At 40.1% G+C, this 21,336-nt stretch overlaps 1 protein-coding gene across 1 annotated transcript in view; it reads left to right on the top strand.

The window, feature by feature from the left end:
• The first annotated feature begins 241 nt into the window (after nt 1-241).
• The window catches only part of CDK13 (cyclin dependent kinase 13), a 146,212-nt gene continuing 125,117 nt past the window's right edge, over nt 242-21,336 (top strand). Inside the window, exon 1 of the mRNA XM_053609715.1 lies at nt 242-2,545. Within this exon, the coding sequence (XP_053465690.1) occupies nt 1,335-2,545 (1,211 nt within the window). The 5' untranslated portion in view covers nt 242-1,334. The remainder of the gene's footprint in view (nt 2,546-21,336) is intronic.

Raw genomic sequence — 21,336 nt, 5'->3', positions numbered from 1 at the left:
GCGGCGTATACAGAAAGCCGGGAAGGCATCGCGCGCTGGACGGTAGCAACAAGCACCACAAGAGAACGATCACTGAGTCTAAAGCGACAGCAATGGGCGTCGCACGACTATTCTCCTTTCTTTAATCCTTCTTCACACACAGTCCCACCCTCACCGGAAGCGGAGCGGTTTCTACTTACGCCACTTCCGGTGCGGCCGGCCGGTCCCTGGCGGGAGCGAGCACGCTAGTACGCGGCAATTTTGTTCCCGCCTCCCTTGTCCCCCCCACCACTCATCTTCGGCTTTCTCTGAGCGTGACGTGCGTGCGCGCTCCCGGCCTTGCGTCAGGGCCGAGGGGGAAAAGCCGTAAGAGCGAGGCAAGAAGGAGGGGTTGTGGAGGTTAGGGTCCAACCAGCAAATCCCATCGCCCTCCCTCCTTCTGACGAGGAGCGGAGAGGGAAGGGGAGGAGCAAGCCGGGTCCGGCCGCGCACACCAGGAGCTTCCTCGTGCAGGGGGGAGCAGAGGAAAGGGGTAGCTCCGTCACCTTTGCTTGCGGCGGTGGCAAAGGAAGAAGAAAGTCAGGGCCGGTGCCCACCGCTACAGACTCAGAAACGCCCCCGCCCCATCTCCCCGGAAACAGCCCCCCGCCCAGCCCCGCACACTCGCTGCCCCAACCGTGAGCCGCAGCCTGGTCGCCCCCGCTCCGCTCCGCTCCGCTCCGCCCCGCCCCGCCCCGCCGCCCATCCTCGCGGGCCGCAGAGTGCGCAAGGCCCTAGGCCGGGAGTTGTTGTCAGGCCCGGGCCACTTCCGAGGCGCCTGCGGTGTGTCGCCGCCACCACAGGAGGACGACGTCGACGCGAAGGAGGAGGCGGCGGAGGCGTGTTGTTGTCTCGCCCACTCTCCTCCCCTCAACTCGCACCCAACGTCAGGGCGCGATGGAGTGAAGCGGCGACGAAGGTGGTACTTCCGCGTTGCGCTGCCGGACCCGAAAGGGCGGCCGAGACCGCTCCCCCACCCCTGGGGCACTTGGAGGACTCCGGACTCCCCCGCAGGTCAGCGCTCAGGGCATCTGGTGTTTTTTGCTGCCGAGGATAGGACGACGAGCGCGATCCGTACCTCTGCTGCCTGGATTCTTGCTTCTCTCAGGCCCAGAGGCCGCTGCATACCCCACTGTGACCTGGAACCTAGGGACCCGAGTCCCAACCCGGATTATCGTGGCGCTTCCCCCGGCCGGCCCTGGTGCTCGGTGTCCCTCCGCCGTCGCCGCTGTTCCGGTTTCCGGCGGGGGATATGGCCAAGATCTGACCCGGGAGGAGGCCGCACCCGCGCCGCGCTCTGCGGCGGCCTCTAGGCGATGCCGAGCAGCTCGGACACGGCGCTGGGGGGAGGCGGGGGCCTGAGCTGGGCGGAGAAGAAGTTGGAGGAACGCCGCAAGCGGAGGCGATTCCTGTCCCCTCAGCAGCCGCCGCTGCTGTTGCCGCTCCTGCAGCCGCAGCTCCTGCAACCGCCGCCGCCCCCGCCGCCTCTGCTCTTCCTGGCTGCTCCCGGCACGGCCGCCGCCGCAGCCGCCGCCGCCGCGGCCTCCTCCTCTTGCTTCAGCCCGGGCCCCCCTCTGGAGGTCAAGCGGCTGGCGAGAGGCAAGAGGCGCGCAGGAGGGCGGCAGAAGCGGCGCCGCGGGCCCCGCGCCGGGCAGGAGGCGGAGAAGCGTCGGGTCTTCTCGCTGCCCCAGCCGCAGCAGGACGGCGGTGGCGGTGCTAGTAGCGGCGGGGGTGTGACCCCGCTGGTGGAATACGAGGATGTGAGCTCCCAGTCCGAGCAGGGGCTGCTGCTGGGGGGGGCCAGCGCGGCAACGGCGGCGACGGCTGCCGGGGGAACGGGGGGAAGCGGCGGGAGTCCGGCCTCCTCCTCCGGCACCCAGCGGCGCGGGGAGGGGTCGGACCACAGGCCCCGCCGGGACCGCCGCAGCAGCAGCGGCCGCAGTAAGGAGCGCCACCGCGAGCATCGGCGGCGGGATGGGCAGCGCGGGGGCAGCGAGGCCTCCAAGTCTCGCAGCCGCCACAGCCATAGCGGCGAGGAACGTGTCGAGGCCGCCAAGAGCGGCAGCAGCAGCAGCAGCGGGGGCCGCCGGAAAAGCGCCTCGGCCACGTCTAGCAGCAGTAGCAGCCGCAAGGACCGAGACTTGAAGACCCACCGGAGCCGGACTAAGTCGTCTAAGGAGCCTCCTTCGGCCTATAAGGAGCCGCCCAAGGCCTACCGGGAGGACAAGACTGAGCCCAAGGCCTACAGGCGGCGGCGGTCCCTGAGCCCTCTGGGAGGCCGGGACGACAGCCCGGTGTCCCACAGGGCCTCCCAGAGCCTGAGGAGCCGCAAGTCCCCCAGCCCGGCAGGAGGTGGAAGCAGCCCCTATTCTCGGAGGCTGCCGCGCTCTCCGAGCCCCTACAGCCGCCGCCGCTCCCCCAGCTACAGCCGCCACAGCTCCTACGAGCGGGGCGGCGACGTGTCCCCGAGTCCTTACAGCAGCAGCAGCTGGCGGCGTTCCCGCAGCCCCTACAGCCCTGTGCTCAGGTGAGTTCCACAGTTCAGCTCGTTTGCTTTTTGGCCGCGCTGGCCAAATTCTCTACGAAGCGGGGAAAGTTGGTGGTCAGTCAGTCCTCGAAATCTCCCAAGTCCACCTAGATGAGAAAATACAGCTTGAGACAGGGCTTCAAGTAGGGAGAGCAGTTTTTGCGGGCCGGTGACACCTCTTTAGGGGGTCGCAGGGACAAACAACTAGGCGAACGCACTTTCCTTCTAGTTCTGGAAGGGGAAGATTTCTAACGAAGAATCCAAAGTTGTAGACTTGTTGCATTAATATATTAACAGGTTTCTCTGAACTGCTCTTTCTTTTTCCCGGACAATTTGGATAAAACTAGGGGTGGGTGGTTTAAGTTGTCTTAATTTTGAAAGTTTTATGAAGAAACATTATCGGTGGAGATTTAGGAATGGACTGCAGCTTAGGGACTAATATTAATATTGTACAGGGAAATCTGCTGATGTCAGAGATGGATTGCAAATGTTTCATGCAGTTAATACAGGGATAGGAAAAGCAGCCCTTCTGTAAAGTTAATTTTTTTAATATGTGAAAAAAGCTTATGTGCGAGCTGATAGTTTAAAATGCGCAAGATACCTGTTTAGTGATCTTCTTATATGGGATAGCATTTTTACCTGATCTTTCAAAGTCGTAGTTTAAAAAGTGGAAGAAACGACAAGATTGTGGTTTTTCTGTTGGTTACTAGTAGGTGTAACCAAGAGAATGGCTTAGGTTCTTACACTAATATAACCCTGTTATTGCTTATTTTAAAATTAATTAGCTCTCTAAATATCAGGGTTTTTATTCAGAAATCTGTAAAAGGTATGATGTATATTTGAATTAAAGTCAAACTTTTATAAATTTTTAGAGTCATGCCTTGTTATAGAATACTAATGTATGCCTTGATATATACTTACCTATTAAGCAAAGTGAATTAAAAACAACTTTCCGGTATTTTGCCCTCTTATATTCCTTAACATGTTTGGAAATTGTAGGCCTGATGGTTTGGTACTGCAAAATGACATTTGAATCACAGTTATTATCCTGTTGGTCTTAGTTTTCAGCACTGCCAAGTGGATGCTAAATACCTTGAAGTAAGTATGTTGAATATCAATCAAGTATGTGAATGCGTCTGTAAAATTAGCAGATCTCTTTGAAGTGTTAGCCTACTAAATGTATGTAAAGATGTGTGTAGAGATCTGAGTGTGAGTTTGTCTTATACCAAAAGAATTGTATAATTTTGTTCTTACTGTGTTGAAGCTCACTTATAGAAGTGTTAGTGGGTGCCTTTAAAGATTATTGATCACCTTTGAAAACTTTTCCAACTTTGTTTCACTTTTAGTTAGAATATTTTGGGTTCGTAAAAAGAAAGGTTTGCATTTTTCGCAATTGAATTTGTTTTACAAACTAATTCTGTTAGGTTCCAGACTTTAGGTAGCAATTTTAAAGGGTGTGATGCAGTTTTAAAAGGGATTTTGTGTTTAGTTGCTGGATACTTTCACAAAGTCCTTTATTATGTGTTAGTGGTATTTGTTATACATGCTATATATAGTAGCAGTATGTATGATTACTCATATTTAGCACATATTTTTTGAGCACATACTATAAGCTAGATAACGTTTTAGGTGCTGGAATAGAGCAGGGAAGGCAGTCATTGCCCCCACGGAACTTGTATTCTGGAGGATCATTCGTCACCGAATCTTTTCATGGTATTTATATTGACCACCAGTATTTCTCACTGATTAGATTTGAGGAAGTGTTAGAATATCTTAGCCAGCATTACCGACAGATGGTCATTTGGGGTGTGCCTGTGTACATCTAGATGTGGAAAGCAGGTTACTTTGAGGCAGCCTGTTGCCTTAGCTTTAGGTCTTGAGTTCTAGTGATGGTTTGACCAATTCCTTAGCAAGACGCTTGGAGATTGTTTCCTGAAATGTAACAAGGAAATACTTCATTTTTTAAAAAATTATTATTTCAAGGATTGAATGAAAAAATTTGTCTTTTGTAAAGTGTGCAGCCTCACAGACATATAAGGTGATTGAATTATTGTTAAACAGCTTGAATTGTTAGAATTCATTGTATTAAAACTAATCATCTCCATGTCACTCCTATCCATTGCTCCTTAACCTTTGGAATGGTCCAGAGCAAACTTGTATCTTAGCTCTTTAAAATGCAAAGACAGTTGTATCTTCTAAGCATTTTCTTCTCTACACCAGAAAACTTCCATTTTTCAAAAAGTATGATTTTCAGATTTTTTACATTGTATCTTGGCTGTTGAATGTTCTGCTTAAAATGTGAGGCTCAGAATGAACAGCTTAAATAGTTGATTGAAAAACTTAAAATTTATAAATATATTGGGCTGGGCAAGGTGGCTCACGCCTGTAATCCTAGCAAACTGGAAGGCTGAGGCTGGTGGATTGCTTGAGCTCAGGAGTTGGAGACCAGCCTGAGCCAGCGTGGTCAGAGACACCCCGCCCCCCATCTAAAAAATAGCCAGGTGTTGTGGCGGGTGCCTATAGTCCCAGCTACTTGGGAGGCTGAGGCAAGAGAATCACTTGAGCCCAGGAGTTTGAGGTTGCTGTGAGCTATGATGCCATCGCACTCAACCCCAGGGCAACTGAGACTGTTTCCAAAAAAAAAAAAAAATATATATATATATGTATAAAACAAATGTGTTGTTTCTGTTCAGGAACAATTAATTGAAGTCAGTTGTCTAGCCTAGTGAAAAAAATTTATTTACATTTAGAATTTAGTAATTATGGCATGTGGTTCACGTTCTTTCATGAATAGACTGTTGGATTGTGAGGTCCATGATGAAGGCAACTGGCCTATCTAGACCACTATTGTTCTTCCAGTGGACAGCACTGTATCTCTGGCACAAGTACACTCTTAATAAATAATTGTTGAATAGGAGTTTACTGAGCATACAAAATATTGTGGGCCTGGATTACATACTTCTTTAAGTATAGGCAATGTGTTACGCAGTACAAAATAGTGTGGTCTTTTCCCAGCCACATAGAGCTTACATATTAATGAATTGCCAATGTAGATATTTTAACAAAATGTATACACATTAAAAATTTATTTTTTTGAATTCATGATAGAAATTTTTTATTTTTTTTTAGGGTCACATCCTACTGACTCCTACTTCACAGCCTGCTCTTTGCCTTCATTTGTATCTTTGGTCCTCAGTGCATGCATTTCTTTTGTTCACTTCTTTTTAGCTTTGCTTTACCCCTGTGTAACCTGTTTACCATATTTTCTTGACTGTTGGGTGTGGAAAGTCACATAATTTTGCTGATTGGCTCTATAATAAATATGAGAATGTATTGAAAAGAGGGGCTGTTTAGGAAAGGGTCGGGTTGGCACTGATTGTAGTGTTTTATGTGTTGGGCATGCCTAAATACTTAACACACATTCACCCCCAAAACCAGTATGGTAGTTGGAAACATTCTCACTAATGGAATGGAAAGTAAGAACTCTAGAAGTTCAGTGATTTGTTTCAAGGTTAGTGTGTTCCAGAGTTCAAACTCTGGGCTGATTCTGAAGTACGTTATCTTAATACATGGTGTCCCATAAAATTATGATACACAGGGAAAATGTAGCTAGGTATACCTTTATTTACAGAATACTTACTACAAATTTTACAAACTATTCTCTGTTGGTCACTTCTTTGTAAAATTTTGTCATGAATATTTTGTAAATTTAGATATATTTAGCTACAATTTCCTCTGTTCTCTATATATGGCAACTTTATTGGGGACTTTTGTGACATCCTGTATTAGTTGAACCTCATCAGGCTCACATTATGACTTGTTTTGCTGAAATTCAATTGTTCAGGTATTTATCTTTTAATTTCTGTTCTCTGGCTATTTTTTCCCAGTATTTTGAGGATTTTAAAGAAAAAAATCCTAAAGAATCTTCAGCTCATTTGTTTTAATTTATAGTTTTTATGAACAGTATGGAGGTTTAAATCTTGTGTATGTCTTTTCTGTTAATACTTTGTCTTTACAAAGATAGGCTAAAAACATTTCTTGAAGACATTAATTATTCTTAGTTATTGATGTTTTGCAGGGGGATGTCTTGACCTGAAGTCACTGACATCAGATTAGTTACAATCAGTACAGGGAATTGTTTTGTACATTTGGTTCTTTCTGTAAATGTGTGGAAGTTCTATTCCACCAAGAAGTAGCAGAAACTTTTATTATGGAATAATATCAAGAACCTCAAAACCTGAAAAAAATTAGTGGGATCTTAGATATAAATAAATGAAATTATGAATATCAACTTGTCTATTGTATGGGGTACCTTGTTACGGATTGTTTATAGTGTTTTATTCTGAAAACTAATGTTGAAAAATACGTGAAATGAAAATATTCCAGAATGAAAAAAAGCTATCACTCATTAAATGCTACTGGTTTGATATGTACTTAATAGAAATGTGTTGAATATCCCTAGATGAATGAAATTTTTGACAGTTTCAAAAAGTGGCAAAAATATAAGATACTAGATAAGTGCAGAAACTCACAAAAGGAGATTGAAATTTAGTTTACTGTTTTAAGTCTCCAAAGCTGTAATCCATTCCTTTTATTTTCAGAAGATACCCTTGTGGTTTGCTTCTACCCTGATCAAACTTCACCTGATATATATATATATGCATACATACATACATACATACATACATACATACATACACACACACATACACACTCAGTCTTTATCACATCCCCCCCTCAACCCACCCCGTGCTTTTCCATTTCCAGCACCCTATTTTCAGAATTTGAACTAGGCTATCACTTCTAATTGCTTAGAATTCCTGTTAACCATTATCATTCACTTCTTCCCATTTCATTATCGGGAGCATTTCCTTAAAATCTTTGTTAGATGATGTCACTCCCATTATACAAATAGTCTAAATTTTCTAATGCATCATCAGTTAATGCCTTTTATGATCCTGCCCTATTCTATCAGAATATTTTCTGAGGCGTTTTAATTTCTTTGTATTTTTATACTTGCGGTCCTCTCAGCTTAAAATGGTAAGGAACACTTCCAAACTCTCTTTTTCTTTTCTCTGTCTCCAGCTTAACTTTCAAAACCAACTCAAATCTCACCATTTTGAAACCCTTCATCCATCTAGGAAAAGTTAATTCCTTTTTCTTTATTCTCTCAGCTCTTTGCTTTCCCTTTGTTAGAGAGCTTTTACGCATTCTATTTAATATTCTGATATTACTTATCTGTCTACATTTGTGTTTTCCTTACTAGATTGCAGCCTCCTAAAGGACACATTCCAAAATGTATTTATTGGTGTTTTATTTTAAATACATTTTTTTCTCTACAGATTAGAGCAAACCAATCTGCATAGATACTGATTGCATCACTAAACTTACTTGCTAAATTGGTTCACATATGCCCTTGGATGAGGCAAATAATTGTTTTGGTTTATAAGGAAGAAATTAAGAACATCTCCCTTGTAGCTTCTACTTTAATGGAATAAGTAGAAGATGCTGGGAGTCACTTTAATGTAAATAGAATAGGTTCCTACCTAAGTGTTTGCATTTGTCTTCTTGTACTGATCAAGATGAATGATCTGTTTTTCTTGGTGAGTTTGAATTTATATTTAAGGGAGAAATTTTCTGAACACACTGTATGTCAGGCTTTAATTACCCAATTCTGAAAGTTTGTGTCTATGTAGCTATGTAGTATTGCTGAATAATTCATTGAAAGTGAATTGCTTAATATATATGTAATCTTTATATGGGTAAATCATATATATATATATGGGTTCAGGTCATCGTCCTGCCTCAGCGTCCTGAGTAGTTGGGGCCTGTAGGCACCTGCCATAACGCCTGGCTAATTTTTCTGTTTTTGGTAGGAGTCTTGCTTTTGCTGAGGCTGGTCTTGAACTCCTGAGCCTGATGGATCCTTAGCCTTGGCCTTCCAGAGTGCTAGGATTGAATTGCTTAATATTTATATTTAAGATAATTTTAACCTTTTTTCTTACTCTGTATTTTTTCTATGGATATCATTTTATTGTTGTTATTTTTAGTTTGGGTTTGCTTTGTTTTATAGAGGGAGAGATATATAAGCTTGCAGTGGATGTTGGAAGCAAAAGTACCAAGCTAGAATCAGAAGCATTACTTGTTTGTAGTGATTTTGTTCCTTATTCTACACCTCTAAGTTTTTGAGAATCTACTGTTCTTAATATATCTGGAAAATGAAATGGATGTAAATTAGAAGATAAAATATAGGTAAAAATTGGAATTTAAAAGGAAATGAAAAGAATAGTGAGAGGAACTGAAAGCGGTAGTTGGGCTGAATGTCTCCCCACTTTTTGTTTCTGCATTTTCAGTTGTATGGGTCACTTTCGTTGGGATATTTTATTGAGACTGCAAACTCAGTTTTTTAATATTAATTATTTCATCTCTCTTGGAGTCATTTCTTTTTCTGGAACCACTTGTTACTGGTTTTCGTATGTTTGCAAAGATAATAGCAAGGTAGAAATTTTCAGTTAGTACAGATATGTATGAGAGATTAAAAGTCCCCTGAATCCAGCCACCTGAGATGATCACCCCTGACATTTTGATGAACATTCTTCTATACTTTGTTATGCATATATGCACAGGGGCATAGGATTTTACATAAATGGGGACATACTACAATGCTGTTTCATACCCTGTACTTTATATTTTTTCTGTTAGCTCTTAGTATTATGTTGAATGAGAAAAGCATAAATTGGCCAAATCTGCTTTAATAAATGCTTAGGTTTTTATTTTTTACTTTTGCTATGTGTATGTATACATAGCAGATATATTTTGTGCACTTGTTCCATTATCTCTTCTAGATTGGATTTCCCAGAGGTAAAATTATTGAGTCAAAAATGGTATACACATTTGTAATTTTGATACACTGTCAAGTTGCCCTTCAGAAAACTTTTACCAATTTATATTTCCCAACTGTGTGGGAGTGAGCATTTCTTCATTTTCACCAAAACTTAAGAGTTGTTGTATGTTGCATTATGGTTTTTTGCTTTTCTTTGATAGTCTTTTTTTTTTTTTTTTTTTGAGACAGAGTCTTACTCTGTTGCCCTTGGGAGAGTGCTATGGTGTCACAGCTCACAGCAACCTCAGACTCTTGGGCTTACACGATTCTCTTGCCTTAGCTTCTCAAGTAGCTGGGACTACAGGTGACTGCCATAATGCCCGGCTATTTTTGTTGCAGTTATCATTGTTGTTTAGCTGGCCTGGGCTGAGTTCAAACCCTCCAGCCTCAGTGCACGTGGGTCACTGTGCTATAGACGCCGAGCCTTTTCTTTCTTTTTTTTGGGCAGGGCCGGGTTTAAACCCCCAACCTCTGGTATATGGGGCCAGCGCCCTACTCCTTTGAGCCACAGGCGCCACCCAACTCGCTGAGCCTTTTCTTTGATATCTTGTAAGGCTTAGTATTTTTTCATTTTTTTGTTGGATGATCTAATTTCTGGATTCACTTTTCTGTTTCTTACTAATTTATAAAAGCTGTGTAGTGGAATTACTAACTTTTTTGTAATGTTAGTATATATTTTTTCATGAGTTTGTCTTTTTTCTTTTAGCCTTATTTATTATGTTTTTGTTTTTAGGTGGTTCAGTTCTTTTTTTTTTTTTATTAAATCATACCTGTGTACATTGATATATTCATGGGGCATCATTCACTAGCTTCACAGACCATTTCTTATTTATATGTTTTAAGATGTTTTTGATTAGTGTGTGCACATGCACATGTGTTTTAAAAAGCAATAGTTCTCCAAGACACCCAGTGTCAGTATACTTATCTCTTCTCCCTCCCAGTTCTAATGAATTGATTGTTCTGTAAGTTCTTTTGAAATGATCTTTAGTCAGCTCATTTATTTTGGAATCTCTAGGGCCTTCTTACTGGGTCTGCTTTCTTTTGGGATTTTCCTCTTTGAGCCCTTCTTGCTTTCTGAATTCAAATTAATCTTAAAATTCCACTTTGATTTAAATATTTACAGAATCAAAGCTTTTTTAAAAATTGATTTTTATTGGCAAACGTGTGTATTTATGGGATATAGTGTGGGGTTTCTTTTTGTTTTGATTTATGTTTACACTGTGAAGTGAATAAATCAAGATAAAATCATTTCACATAATTATTTTTGTGGTAAAGATATTCAAAATCTACACTTTTAAGCAATATTGAAGTATACAGTGTCATCATTGTAGTCATCATTTTGTGTATAGATCGTTAAAACTTATTTCTTCTTATGAATCTTTGTACCCCTTCCTCAGTATCTCCCCTTTCTCCATCCAGCCTTTGCTCTAGCCTCTGGCCTTTGGCAATCACCATTCTACTTTTTACTTTTATGGGTTCAACTCTTTTAGATTCCCTGTATAAGTGACATCATGTGATATTTATCTTTCTGTTGTAAATGAAAAAATTTCTTTTTAAAATCTCAACCACATTTTCTTTATTCATCCGATGATGGACACTTAGGTTGCTTCCATGTCTAAATTAATATGAATAATGTTGCTGTGAATACACACATACACACACACCCCCTGAGGTGGGATTGCTGGATCATATAGTAATTCCTGTTTTTGTTCTTGAGGAACCTCCATTCTTTTTTCTATAATGGCTATGCTAATATACTTTCCCATGAACAGTGTACAAGGGTTGTTCTCTTTTCTCTATACCAGTGTTTTTTAACCTTTTTTGTCGCACAGCACCCTTGAACCTGTAGTTAAACTTCTGTGGTACACTTAAATTATGTTCGTCAGAAAAAGGAGGAATAAAAAGAATATACTTACTGTGCTTTGAATTTCTTTCTAAAATAATTTAATTGATGATCGTTAAACATTTTTGTGGCACACCTAAGATCCTCCCTTGGCACACACGCCTTGTGTGCTTTGGCACATCAGTTGAAAATCACTACTCTATACCCTCACCAGCATATGTTACCTTTTGTCTTTTTGAAAATAAACGTTCTAAAAGGTGTGAGGTGGTTTGAATAGTGATTTTAATTTATATTTTCCAGATGATTAGTTATGACGAGCATTTTTTAATATGTGTTGGCCATTTTTAGATCTTCTTTTGAGAAACGTCCTTAAGTCCTTTGCCCATTTTTTAATTGCATTGTTTTGTTTCTGTTGAGTTGTTTGAGTTTTTTATGTATTTTGAATATTAGTCCCTTTCCAGATGTATGATTTGCAAATATTTTTTGCAGGCCATGTATTGTGAATTCACTCTGTTAATTGTTAAGTTTGCTGTGGAGAAGCTTTTTAATTTGATGTAATTCTATTTATTTTTGTTGCTCTGCTTATGGGTGTATAGCCAAGTTATCCTTGTCCATACCAGTGTCTTGGAGGTTTTCTCTTATGTTTTCTTCTAGTCGTTTTCCAGTTTTAGTTCTTATGTTTTAAGTCTTTAATCCATTTTGAGTTGGTTTTTGTATTGTACATGATTTTCATTCTTCTGCATATGTATCTCTTGTTTTTCCAGTAGTGTTTTTTTTTTTAGAGACAGAGTCTCACTTTGAGGAGGCTGTCGTTCCCCCTTGTATATTCTTGGCATGTTAGTTGACTGTAAATGCTTGAGTTTATTTCTCTGCTTTCTATCCTGTTTCCTTGATCTGCATACTATTTTGCTTATACTAATAAGCTTTGTAATAGATTTTTGGAGTCAGATAGTGTATTTGCTTCCAGCTTTTTTTTTTGCTCAAGATCGTTTAGGCCCTTCTGTATCTTTTTTTGGTTTTACTCAAATTTTTGAATGTGGCATTTAGAGCTTCCCATCCCAGATGGACCCAAGCTACTTTATGTCTCACTGTATATCCTAATAACATACTAACTGGTTGTTTACTATTTCATAAACATGAAATTGTAATCCCCTGTATCTTAGTTTATATCATCCCCCCTGGCCAGTGCTATTTGCTTATTCTAGCCTTTGTTTAGGTGTTATTTTATCTATGATGCTCATTCAGAAGTGATGTTTCTCAGTGCTTTTAGCACTGAGATAACTTTGTGAACACTTACTACATCTAGGCTCCCATTAGTTAATATGTCTGTTTTTTTCCTTTCTCTTCTAGGTACATTTGTCCTTTGGCGTCCATTGGGGATTGATTTCATGATTTCTCTCAGATACCAGAATTTGAGAATGCTCAAGTCCCTGATATAAAATGACCTAGTATTTGTATATAGTCTATGCACTTCCTCCCAAATATGTTAAATAATCTCTACATTATTTATAATACCTGGTATGATATAAATGGTATGTAAATTGTTGTACTGTATTAGGGAGTAATGATAAATAAAAATGTCTGTAAATGTTCAGTACAGATGCAGAACCCATGAATATGGAAGGCTGACTGTACATTGAACATATTTCATTTCTTTTTTTGAAAAGTCAGTTTTATTAGATAATTTACATACATTAAAATTTACCAGTTTTAAGTGTGCAGTTGAATGGGGTTTGACAAATAAATAAACTTGTGTAACCATTACCACAATCGTGATGTAGAATGTTTACTCTGCACCCAGAAGTTCCCTATACCCACTCATGGTCTGTGGCAAACATTAATTTGCTTTCTGTCACTATATTTATAGGAATGGATAAATCAGTCATCATAGAGTGTGTAATCTTTTGTGTGGGGCTTCTTAGATGCTTTTGAGGTTCATACATGTTGGATGTTTGAATGGTTTATTCCTTTTTATTTTTAAGTTATAATCCATTGTATAGATATGCCATAATTTGCTTATTTAAAGTTGATAGACTTGAGTTTTTGGCTGTTACAACAAAGCTACTCAACTTTGGAGTATAATGTTTTCTTTTTGTTTCTATTGAGTGAATAAAGTTAGGAGAGGGATTGCTGTGTTGTGTAGTAAGTGGATGTTTGACTTCTTATATGCCAAGTTATTTACAGACAATAGTGTTTGAGCATTCCGGATGCTTTACATTCTCACTAAGACTACTGTTTTGGTCAGTCTTTGAACTTTGATTTTAGCTCTCCTAATGGATGTGTAGTGGTGTCTCATTGTTTTTTTTTTTTCTTCTTTTGTTGTAATTCTCTAGTGATTAATAATGTTGCTTGTTTGCATTTCCCATCTTGCATTACATATCTCAAAAATGTTTTGTCTATATTCTTCATGATTGAGTTTTTTGTCTTACTGAGTTGTAAGAGTTCTTATATACAGACATGTAAGAGTTCTTATACGTATGCTGGATACAGACACATGTTTTGTGGGTACTTATTCCTCATTCTGTAGCTTGTTTTCCCTAACGATAATTACAGAGAAAAATATTTTGATGAAAACCAATTTAGCATTTTTTTCTCTTATCATTTTTGCTTTTGTGTTAAAAAAGAACTTTCCCTAACCCACAAAGATTTTCTTTTTGATTTTAAAATATTCACCTTCCATTTATCTGTTTACTTTTATGTATAATGTTAATATTGCGATAGCATACTTCCATTTTCTACTCTTTCATAGTATTCTTGTCTTTTTTTTTTTTTTTTTGCAGTTTTTGGCCAGGGCTGGGTTTGAACCCACCACCTCCGGTATATGGGGCCGGCGCCCTACTCCTTGAGCCACAGGTGCCACCCATATGTTTTATTTTTATGTATGTATCATGCGTGTATGCTACATGGACATTTTAAATTTAAAATGAGAAGAGTCACTAATATTTACTGAAGTATTTACCCTTTCAAATGCTTTTCATTCCATATATTGTAATTTTTCTGTGGCCTGAGAAATGGCTTTGGACATTTATTTATGCAGATCTGCTATTTTGTATATCTGAAGAAACTTCCATTTGAAAGATCATCTTGCTGGGTATGGAATCCTAAATTGACATTAGTTTTTCCTCAGTATTTTGACTTGCTTCATTTCTGACTTTCATAGTTTACCAGAATTTCCATAATATTTTGTTTTTGCTTTAGCCTTTGGGTTGTAAGCCCTTTGAGGTTCTTTTTAATCTTAATGTCCCTTAAGTGCCTACTAATAGGTGATACTAAATTGATTTGGATATAAAATGTCCAGCACCACAGCGTTTTCCAACTAAAAAAAAACTTGTTGATATTATTGTGTTCTTTTTTTTTTTTTCTTTTGAATTAATGTGTTCTAATATTAGACTATGGACAAATTCTTAACTGCCAAGAGGCTGACTAATCACAGTATGTGCTTTTGTGCAAATCAAGTACGAAGCTCCCTTCTATTCTTCTCACCTGCTTTCCATTTTTTTCTCTTCAGAAACACATTTTAGGGCATGGTTCACTGAAACATGAACACAAACAGAGTTTATGCTCAGTGGGTTAGAACTTGTTTGCTTGAGCAAATGTGCAAAAAGTCAGCTATGTGTCTTCCTTTAAAAATTTTTAATGTGGCATTAAGGAACATAAAAGGTTTATAGTTTTAGCTCTTTGGTCCATTTAAAGTTAGCTTTTGTGTATGGTGAGGGAGGTCTAAATTGATTCTTTTGTGTGTGGATGTCCAGTTGTTCAAGACTGTTCTTTATCCATTAAATTGTCTTGGCTCTTTTGTTGAAAATCAACTCATAAATGGGAAGGTTTGTTTCTGGTCTATCAATTTTATTTCACTGGTTTATATGTTCATCCTTAGGCTAGCACCATAGTCTTGCTTATTCTAACTCTGATAATTTTTGAAATCAGGAAGTATGACTCTTCCAACTTAGTTTTTTTTTTTTTTTGAGACTGAGTCTCACTTTGTTGAACTCAGTTGTGCTGTGGCGTCATAGCTCAGAGCAACCTCAAACTCTTGGGTCAAGTGATCCTTTTGCCTCAGCCTCTCAAGTAGCTGGGACTACAGGCACATGCCATAACACCCAGCTAGTTTTTTTTTTTAAATAAAGAGATGGGGTCTCACTGTTGTTCAGGCTGGTCTCAAACTCCTGAGCTCAGGCAATCTAGTCACCTCAGACTCCCAGAGTGCTAGGATTACAAGTGTGAGCCACCACGCCTGGCCCCAGCTTAGTTCTTTTAAAAGATTGTTTTGACTTTTTGTATGCTTTGCATTTCCATCTGAGTTTTAGGATCAGTTTGCCAATTAGTGCAAAAAAGCAGCTGAGATTTTGATGGACATGACTCTAGGTTAACTTGGGGATTATTGCCATTTTATATCTAAGGCATAAATGTGGACTGCCTTTCCCTTTATTTATATTTTCTTAATGTCTTTCAATATGTTTTGTGGTTTTTAGGGTAAAAGCCATGTGCCTCTGTTAAATTCTTAAGTTTTATATCCTTTTAAAGGTTATTGTAATGGGAATTGTTTTCAAAATTTCATTTTGATTGTTCATTGCTAATATATAGTATTTATTCTGTCACATTACTGACTCATGTATTCTAACTTCTTTTAGTGGATGCATTTTGTATATGTAAGATTATGTCTTCTAAAGATAGTTTTCTACCACTTTTTTTTTCTTTTTTTTTGAGACAGAGTCTCACTACGTCACCCTTGGTAGAGTGCCACGGTGTCACAGCTCACAGCAACCTCAAATTCTAGGATATAAGCGATTCTCTTGCCTCAGCCTCCCAAGTAGCTGGGACTACAGGCACCTATCACAATGCTCGGCTATTTTTTGTTGTTGTTGTGGCAGTTGTCATTGGTTGTTTAGCTGGCCTGGGGCAGGTTTGAACCTGCCATCCTTATTGTATGTAGCTGGCGCCGAGCCTAAAAATAGTTTTCTTTCTTTTTTTCCTAATCTGGATTCCTTTTATTTCTTTTTCTTACCTAATTGCAGTGTCTAGAACCTCAGTTACAATATTGAACAGAAGTGAGAAGAGCATACTTCCTTATCTTGTTCCTGATCCTGGAGGGATCATTTGTCATGTCTCAATCAGTGGAAAGCTATGCATTTTTTCATAAATGCCTAGTTTTAGTTTTTAGTCAAAAATAATGACTTCCTAGGTGGCATCTGGCTCAAAGGAGTAGGGCACTGGCCCCATATGCTGGAGGTGGTGGGTTCAAAGCCAGCCCCGGCCAAAAACTGCAAATAATAATAATGACTTCCTTTCAGAGTCAAAGTTCTGGCATAAAAAATTCTGAAATACCTTGGTTGACTCACCTTGTACATGAGCATGTGTAACTATCCATTACTGCTATACTAGGGACTATACTAAGAGGAAGTTTCCTATTTTGTAGTACGTGTGTAATAATTTCCCATGTTGGTTCCTCATACACTGTACCTGCAGAAACATTTGAAAAATGTTTTGTGGTGAATAAAATATGCAGTAATGTTGGAATGATGAGAAAGGGCCAGTCATGTGATGATCTAGGCATCCTAGGAAAAGAAAACAATACGTTTAAAGCACCAGCTCAAGAAGAAGCTTGACCTTTTGAAGAATAAGAAAAGAGGCCAGTGTTGCTGGAGCCTAGTAAGTAAAGGAGAGTGTAATAAACATGAGAGGCAATTTAGGTCTTGTGGGTCACACCAAGGAATGATTATCATTATTATTTTTGTAGAGGCAGAGTCTAACTTTTTCTGCCTTGGCAGAGTGCCATGGCATCACACAGCTCACAGCAACTTCTAACTCCTGGGCTTAGGTGATTCTTTTACGTCAGCCTCCCAAGTGGCTGGGGCCGAGTTTGAACCTGCTACCCTCGGTATATGGGGCCAGTGCCCTACACATTGAGCCACAGGCACCGCCCCAAGGAATTATTTTTATTTTAAATGCAGTTAGAAGCCATTGGAGAGTTTTAGGCAAGGGTATGATATAACTTATTTTATGTTTTTAAAAGAGATGTAAGTATAAGGTGGTATCTGACAAGTGCTATGTGATTTCAGTGAATGGAAAGGTTATAGAGGAGATCAAGACTTTAGCTTGGTGCATGAAAGAGAGATAAGAATTAAAAATGGGGGAGGGGAAAGAGGTAGTATAGTGTGGTAGCAAAAATAGTGCCTGGCTTTGAATTGCAAGGCTTGTCCTTGAGTATTTATCCTTTCATTTATCTTAGCTCTTGGCCTCTAAATTTCTTTCTTTTTTTTTTAATAACCCAACCGTTGTCTTTATTTTGTAGGTCAAGTGTTTCTTTCTTTCTTTCTTTTTTTTTTTTTATTGCAGTTTGGCCAGGGCTGGGTTTGAACTTGCCACCTTCGGTATATGGGGCCGGCGCCCTACTCACTGAGCCACAGGCACCACCTGGCCTCTAAATTTCTTTTCCCTCTTTATCTTAGTTCCCCCATCTGCTTTCTTACCTTGTTTGCTGTGCTGGAGAGCAAGACAAATGAGATGCTTATAAACATATTTTGTAAACTGTAAAGGATTCCAAGAATCCTACTGGATACCTAAAATTACCAAAAGTACTGAACTCTTAAGTATACAGTCTTTTCCTCTACATACATACCTGTGATAAAGTTTAATTTACATAGGAACAGTAAGAGATTAACAATAATAACTAATAATAAAATATAACACAGTAATATCCTATGATAAAAGATATGTAAACATGGTCTCTGTCTCAAAATATCTTACTGTACTATATCGTGGGTAATAGAAACCACTGAAAGTAAAACCACGGATAAGCAGGGCCTGCTGTATGGTATTTGTTTATTCAATAAAAGACTGCCATTTATGTGGTATTATGATGAGGGCTATAGAGTGATAGACAAACGCGGTTGCCTCACAACTGTAATCCTCACTCTTTGGAGGGCCATTATGGCAGGATTGTTTGTGCCCAAGAGTTGGAGGTTACATTGAGATAGGACGATGCCACTGTACTGTAGCCTGGGCAACAGAGCAAGACCCTGTTTTAAAAAATACAAATGAATTACACATGATTTCTGCTCCTCTAGTAGACAATGTAGAAGCTGGATAAATACCTACAATACAGAGTTAAGAGAGGTAAATCATAAGAAGGGTGCGATTAAGTGCTATGGGAATTCACAGAAAGGAGAGCTTACTTCTTTCTTGCTTTGGGTTGGCAGTGGTAAAGTTTTATGAAGAAGGAAAGGCTTTTGTACTTGTTTTGGAAAGATGGATAGGACAGAAGAGGATATTCTCAGGAGGTAAATCTGTGGGAGCAAAGACATGGCACCATTGGGCAAATTCACTACTTGGTTTTTTTTTTGGAGACAGTCTCACTATGATGCCCTGGGTAGAGTGCTATGGCGTCATCGCTCACAGCAACCTCAAATTCTTGGGCTTAAGCGATTCTCTTGCCTCAGCCTCCCAAGTAGCTGGGAATATAGGCGCCTGCCACAATGCCTGGATATTTTTTGTTGCTGTTGTTGTTGTTACTGTTGTCATTGTTGTTTAGCAGGCCATCGCGAGGTTTGAACCCTCCAGCCCCAGTGTATGTGGCTGGTGCCCTAACTACTGAGCTATGGGTGCCTAACCAAATTCAGTATTTGTTAAGAAAAGGTAGGTTAGGACCAGACAGATCATGCAGCACCTCGATACTAGGCTAAATAAAGAATGAATTCTTTTCTATAGGAATATCAGTGGAGTACGTCATTGTACAAATATTTATTGAGCATCTGCTATTGCCTGGTTTGTGCTGGAAGTCAAGGCTATTAAGATATAGTGATCTCAGTTAATTGGGAAAGACAGATTATCTGTTTTTGTTGTAATGAGATACAAACAAAATGTGATAGTATCATAGGACAAGGAACATCTCTAGCTGCCTGGCATACTCAAGGAAGGCTTTATAGAGGTAGTAGACAATGTGCTGAGATACAAAGTAATCCTTTGAATAGTAGATATAGAAGGTGAAAAGAGGAAAGTCAGAGAAACATTCTAAGGCTTGGCCATTTCATGTGTTTTGTGAAGCCTGTGGTGCACCCTATGCATGTCAAGGGTGAAGGTTTTGGTAGAGGGTAATTATTCAAGTAAATTTGGAAAGAATGGTGATTCAAGATGGAAACCTGGTAAGGAGACTATTGCACTAGGCCAAGTGAGTGATGATGCAGGACCTAGTGTGGAGTATTAGCTATAGGGATAAGGAGCATGGGACACTAGAGAAATGCTTAATGTGTAGAATTGGCAGGACTTGGAGATCAGTTGAATGTGAAAGAAGGGAGGAAAGGGACCATTTGGAATATAGAATGGTTTCTAGGTTTCTGCTAATTGAGTGGCTGCCATTGCCCGATAATAGGGTATATTTAAGAAGAAGGAGTGGATTTAGAATGGAAGCTTAATAGTTTTAGGTAGATTGTGTAGAAGGTACTTGTTGGATAGCTGAGAGTAAGGAGGATGATTTTGGGGAGGTGATCAACAACATTTAGGTGATCATTTAAACTGTCCATAAGCATGAACTGAATTATTGTTAGGGAATGAGTATAGTGAAGAAGAGGAACCTCACAAGTCAGGAACAACCATAGAAGTAAGAAAATGATCTGGAAAAAGAAAGGTAGTAGAAATGGTTTGAAAGTGTTTTCAAGGAATGGTTAACATTAACATCACCACACTGATTTTTTTTTCTTTCTCTGTTTTTGAAAGGTAGGTAATTGGTCACTGCTGTAACTTCAGCGAGGGCGTAAACCAGATTGTAGTAGTTTCAGGACTGTGGGAGGATGAGAATTTGAAACTGACAGGAAAGAGAGATAAAGCTACAATATCAAGATACTGTCATTTGTCCTTTTTTTTTTGGTTTTATTTTCTTGTCTGTTTTAAAAAATCTCAGAGACTTGAGTAATTTGTTTCTTCAGGGGAAATAGCAAATAGACAACAGAGGGTTAAAGTCACAGATGATGAAGTAAGCCAGCCATAGCCATGGAGTAGCCTATAGTGCCTCTTGAGCTTTAATGGGGATCTTGTTAAAATGGAGATTGTGATTCCATAAGGTCTGGGTTGGGGTCTGAAACACAGTATTTCTGACAAGCTCTCAGAAATAAGGCTCTTGAGAATATTGGATCCATGGCATTACAGGGAAATAGCTTTAGATAGGAAGAGGAACATTTCTTCTCTCAGATGAGGTGGAATGTAGGGTGGATGGAGGTACAAATTAAGTTTGTAGGGCTGATAGCCTTTTTTTTTCCTTTATGAAATAGGAAATAATACTGTTATGAGAAGACATGTGGTAATGGGTTGTGAGCTTGGTGAAAGTAGTGAAGGTTTGGATTAGGGAGAAAGTAAGTGAATTGGGACATGTAATCATTGAACAGGGAGAATTAATTTGGTTATGGTGTTTGTAGAAGTAATTGGAGCAGGGAGAGATTACATATAATGAAATCAGTTTTTGCTTGGGTGTTTTTTTTTGGAGATGATATGGTAGCCGAGGGGAGAGATAGGTCTAAAATAGAACAGTGGCCTCGAGTGGTAAGCTAAATAATGTATTCCCAACCCTCAAAGATCCTAATCTTTGGAATCTGTGAATATGATGCTTTACATGACAAAAGGGACTTTGTAGATGAGATTCAATTAAGAATCCTGTGATGGAGAGATTAACCTGGTTTATCTGGATGGGGTTTTTATAAAAAAGCTGTGGGGGTCAAGTCAGAAAAGGCCATGTGGTAATAGAAATAGATGGAGACTCTATCCATCTGAGGTGGGTGGATTGCTCAGGAGTTTGAGAGCAGCCTGAGTGAGACCCTGTCTCTAAAAATAGCTGGGTTTTGTGGTGGGCACCTGTAGTTCCAGCTACTTGGGAGGCTGAGGCAGGAGGATCGTTTGAGCCCAAGAATTTGAAATTGCTGTGAGGTATAATGCCATGGCACTCAACCCCAGGGTGACTGAGGAAGTGTCATGGTGGAAGCAGAGGCCCACGTGATGTGGGGTTATGAGCCAAGGAATGTGTACTGCCTGGAGAAGCTGGAAAAGACAAGGGAAGAGACTCTCCCAAGAGACTCAAAG

The sequence above is a fragment of the Nycticebus coucang genome, chromosome 11 (genome assembly GCF_027406575.1).
Source record: "Nycticebus coucang isolate mNycCou1 chromosome 11, mNycCou1.pri, whole genome shotgun sequence".
NCBI lineage: Eukaryota > Metazoa > Chordata > Mammalia > Primates > Lorisidae > Nycticebus > Nycticebus coucang.
This window is presented reverse-complemented; position numbering and strand designations above follow the sequence as displayed.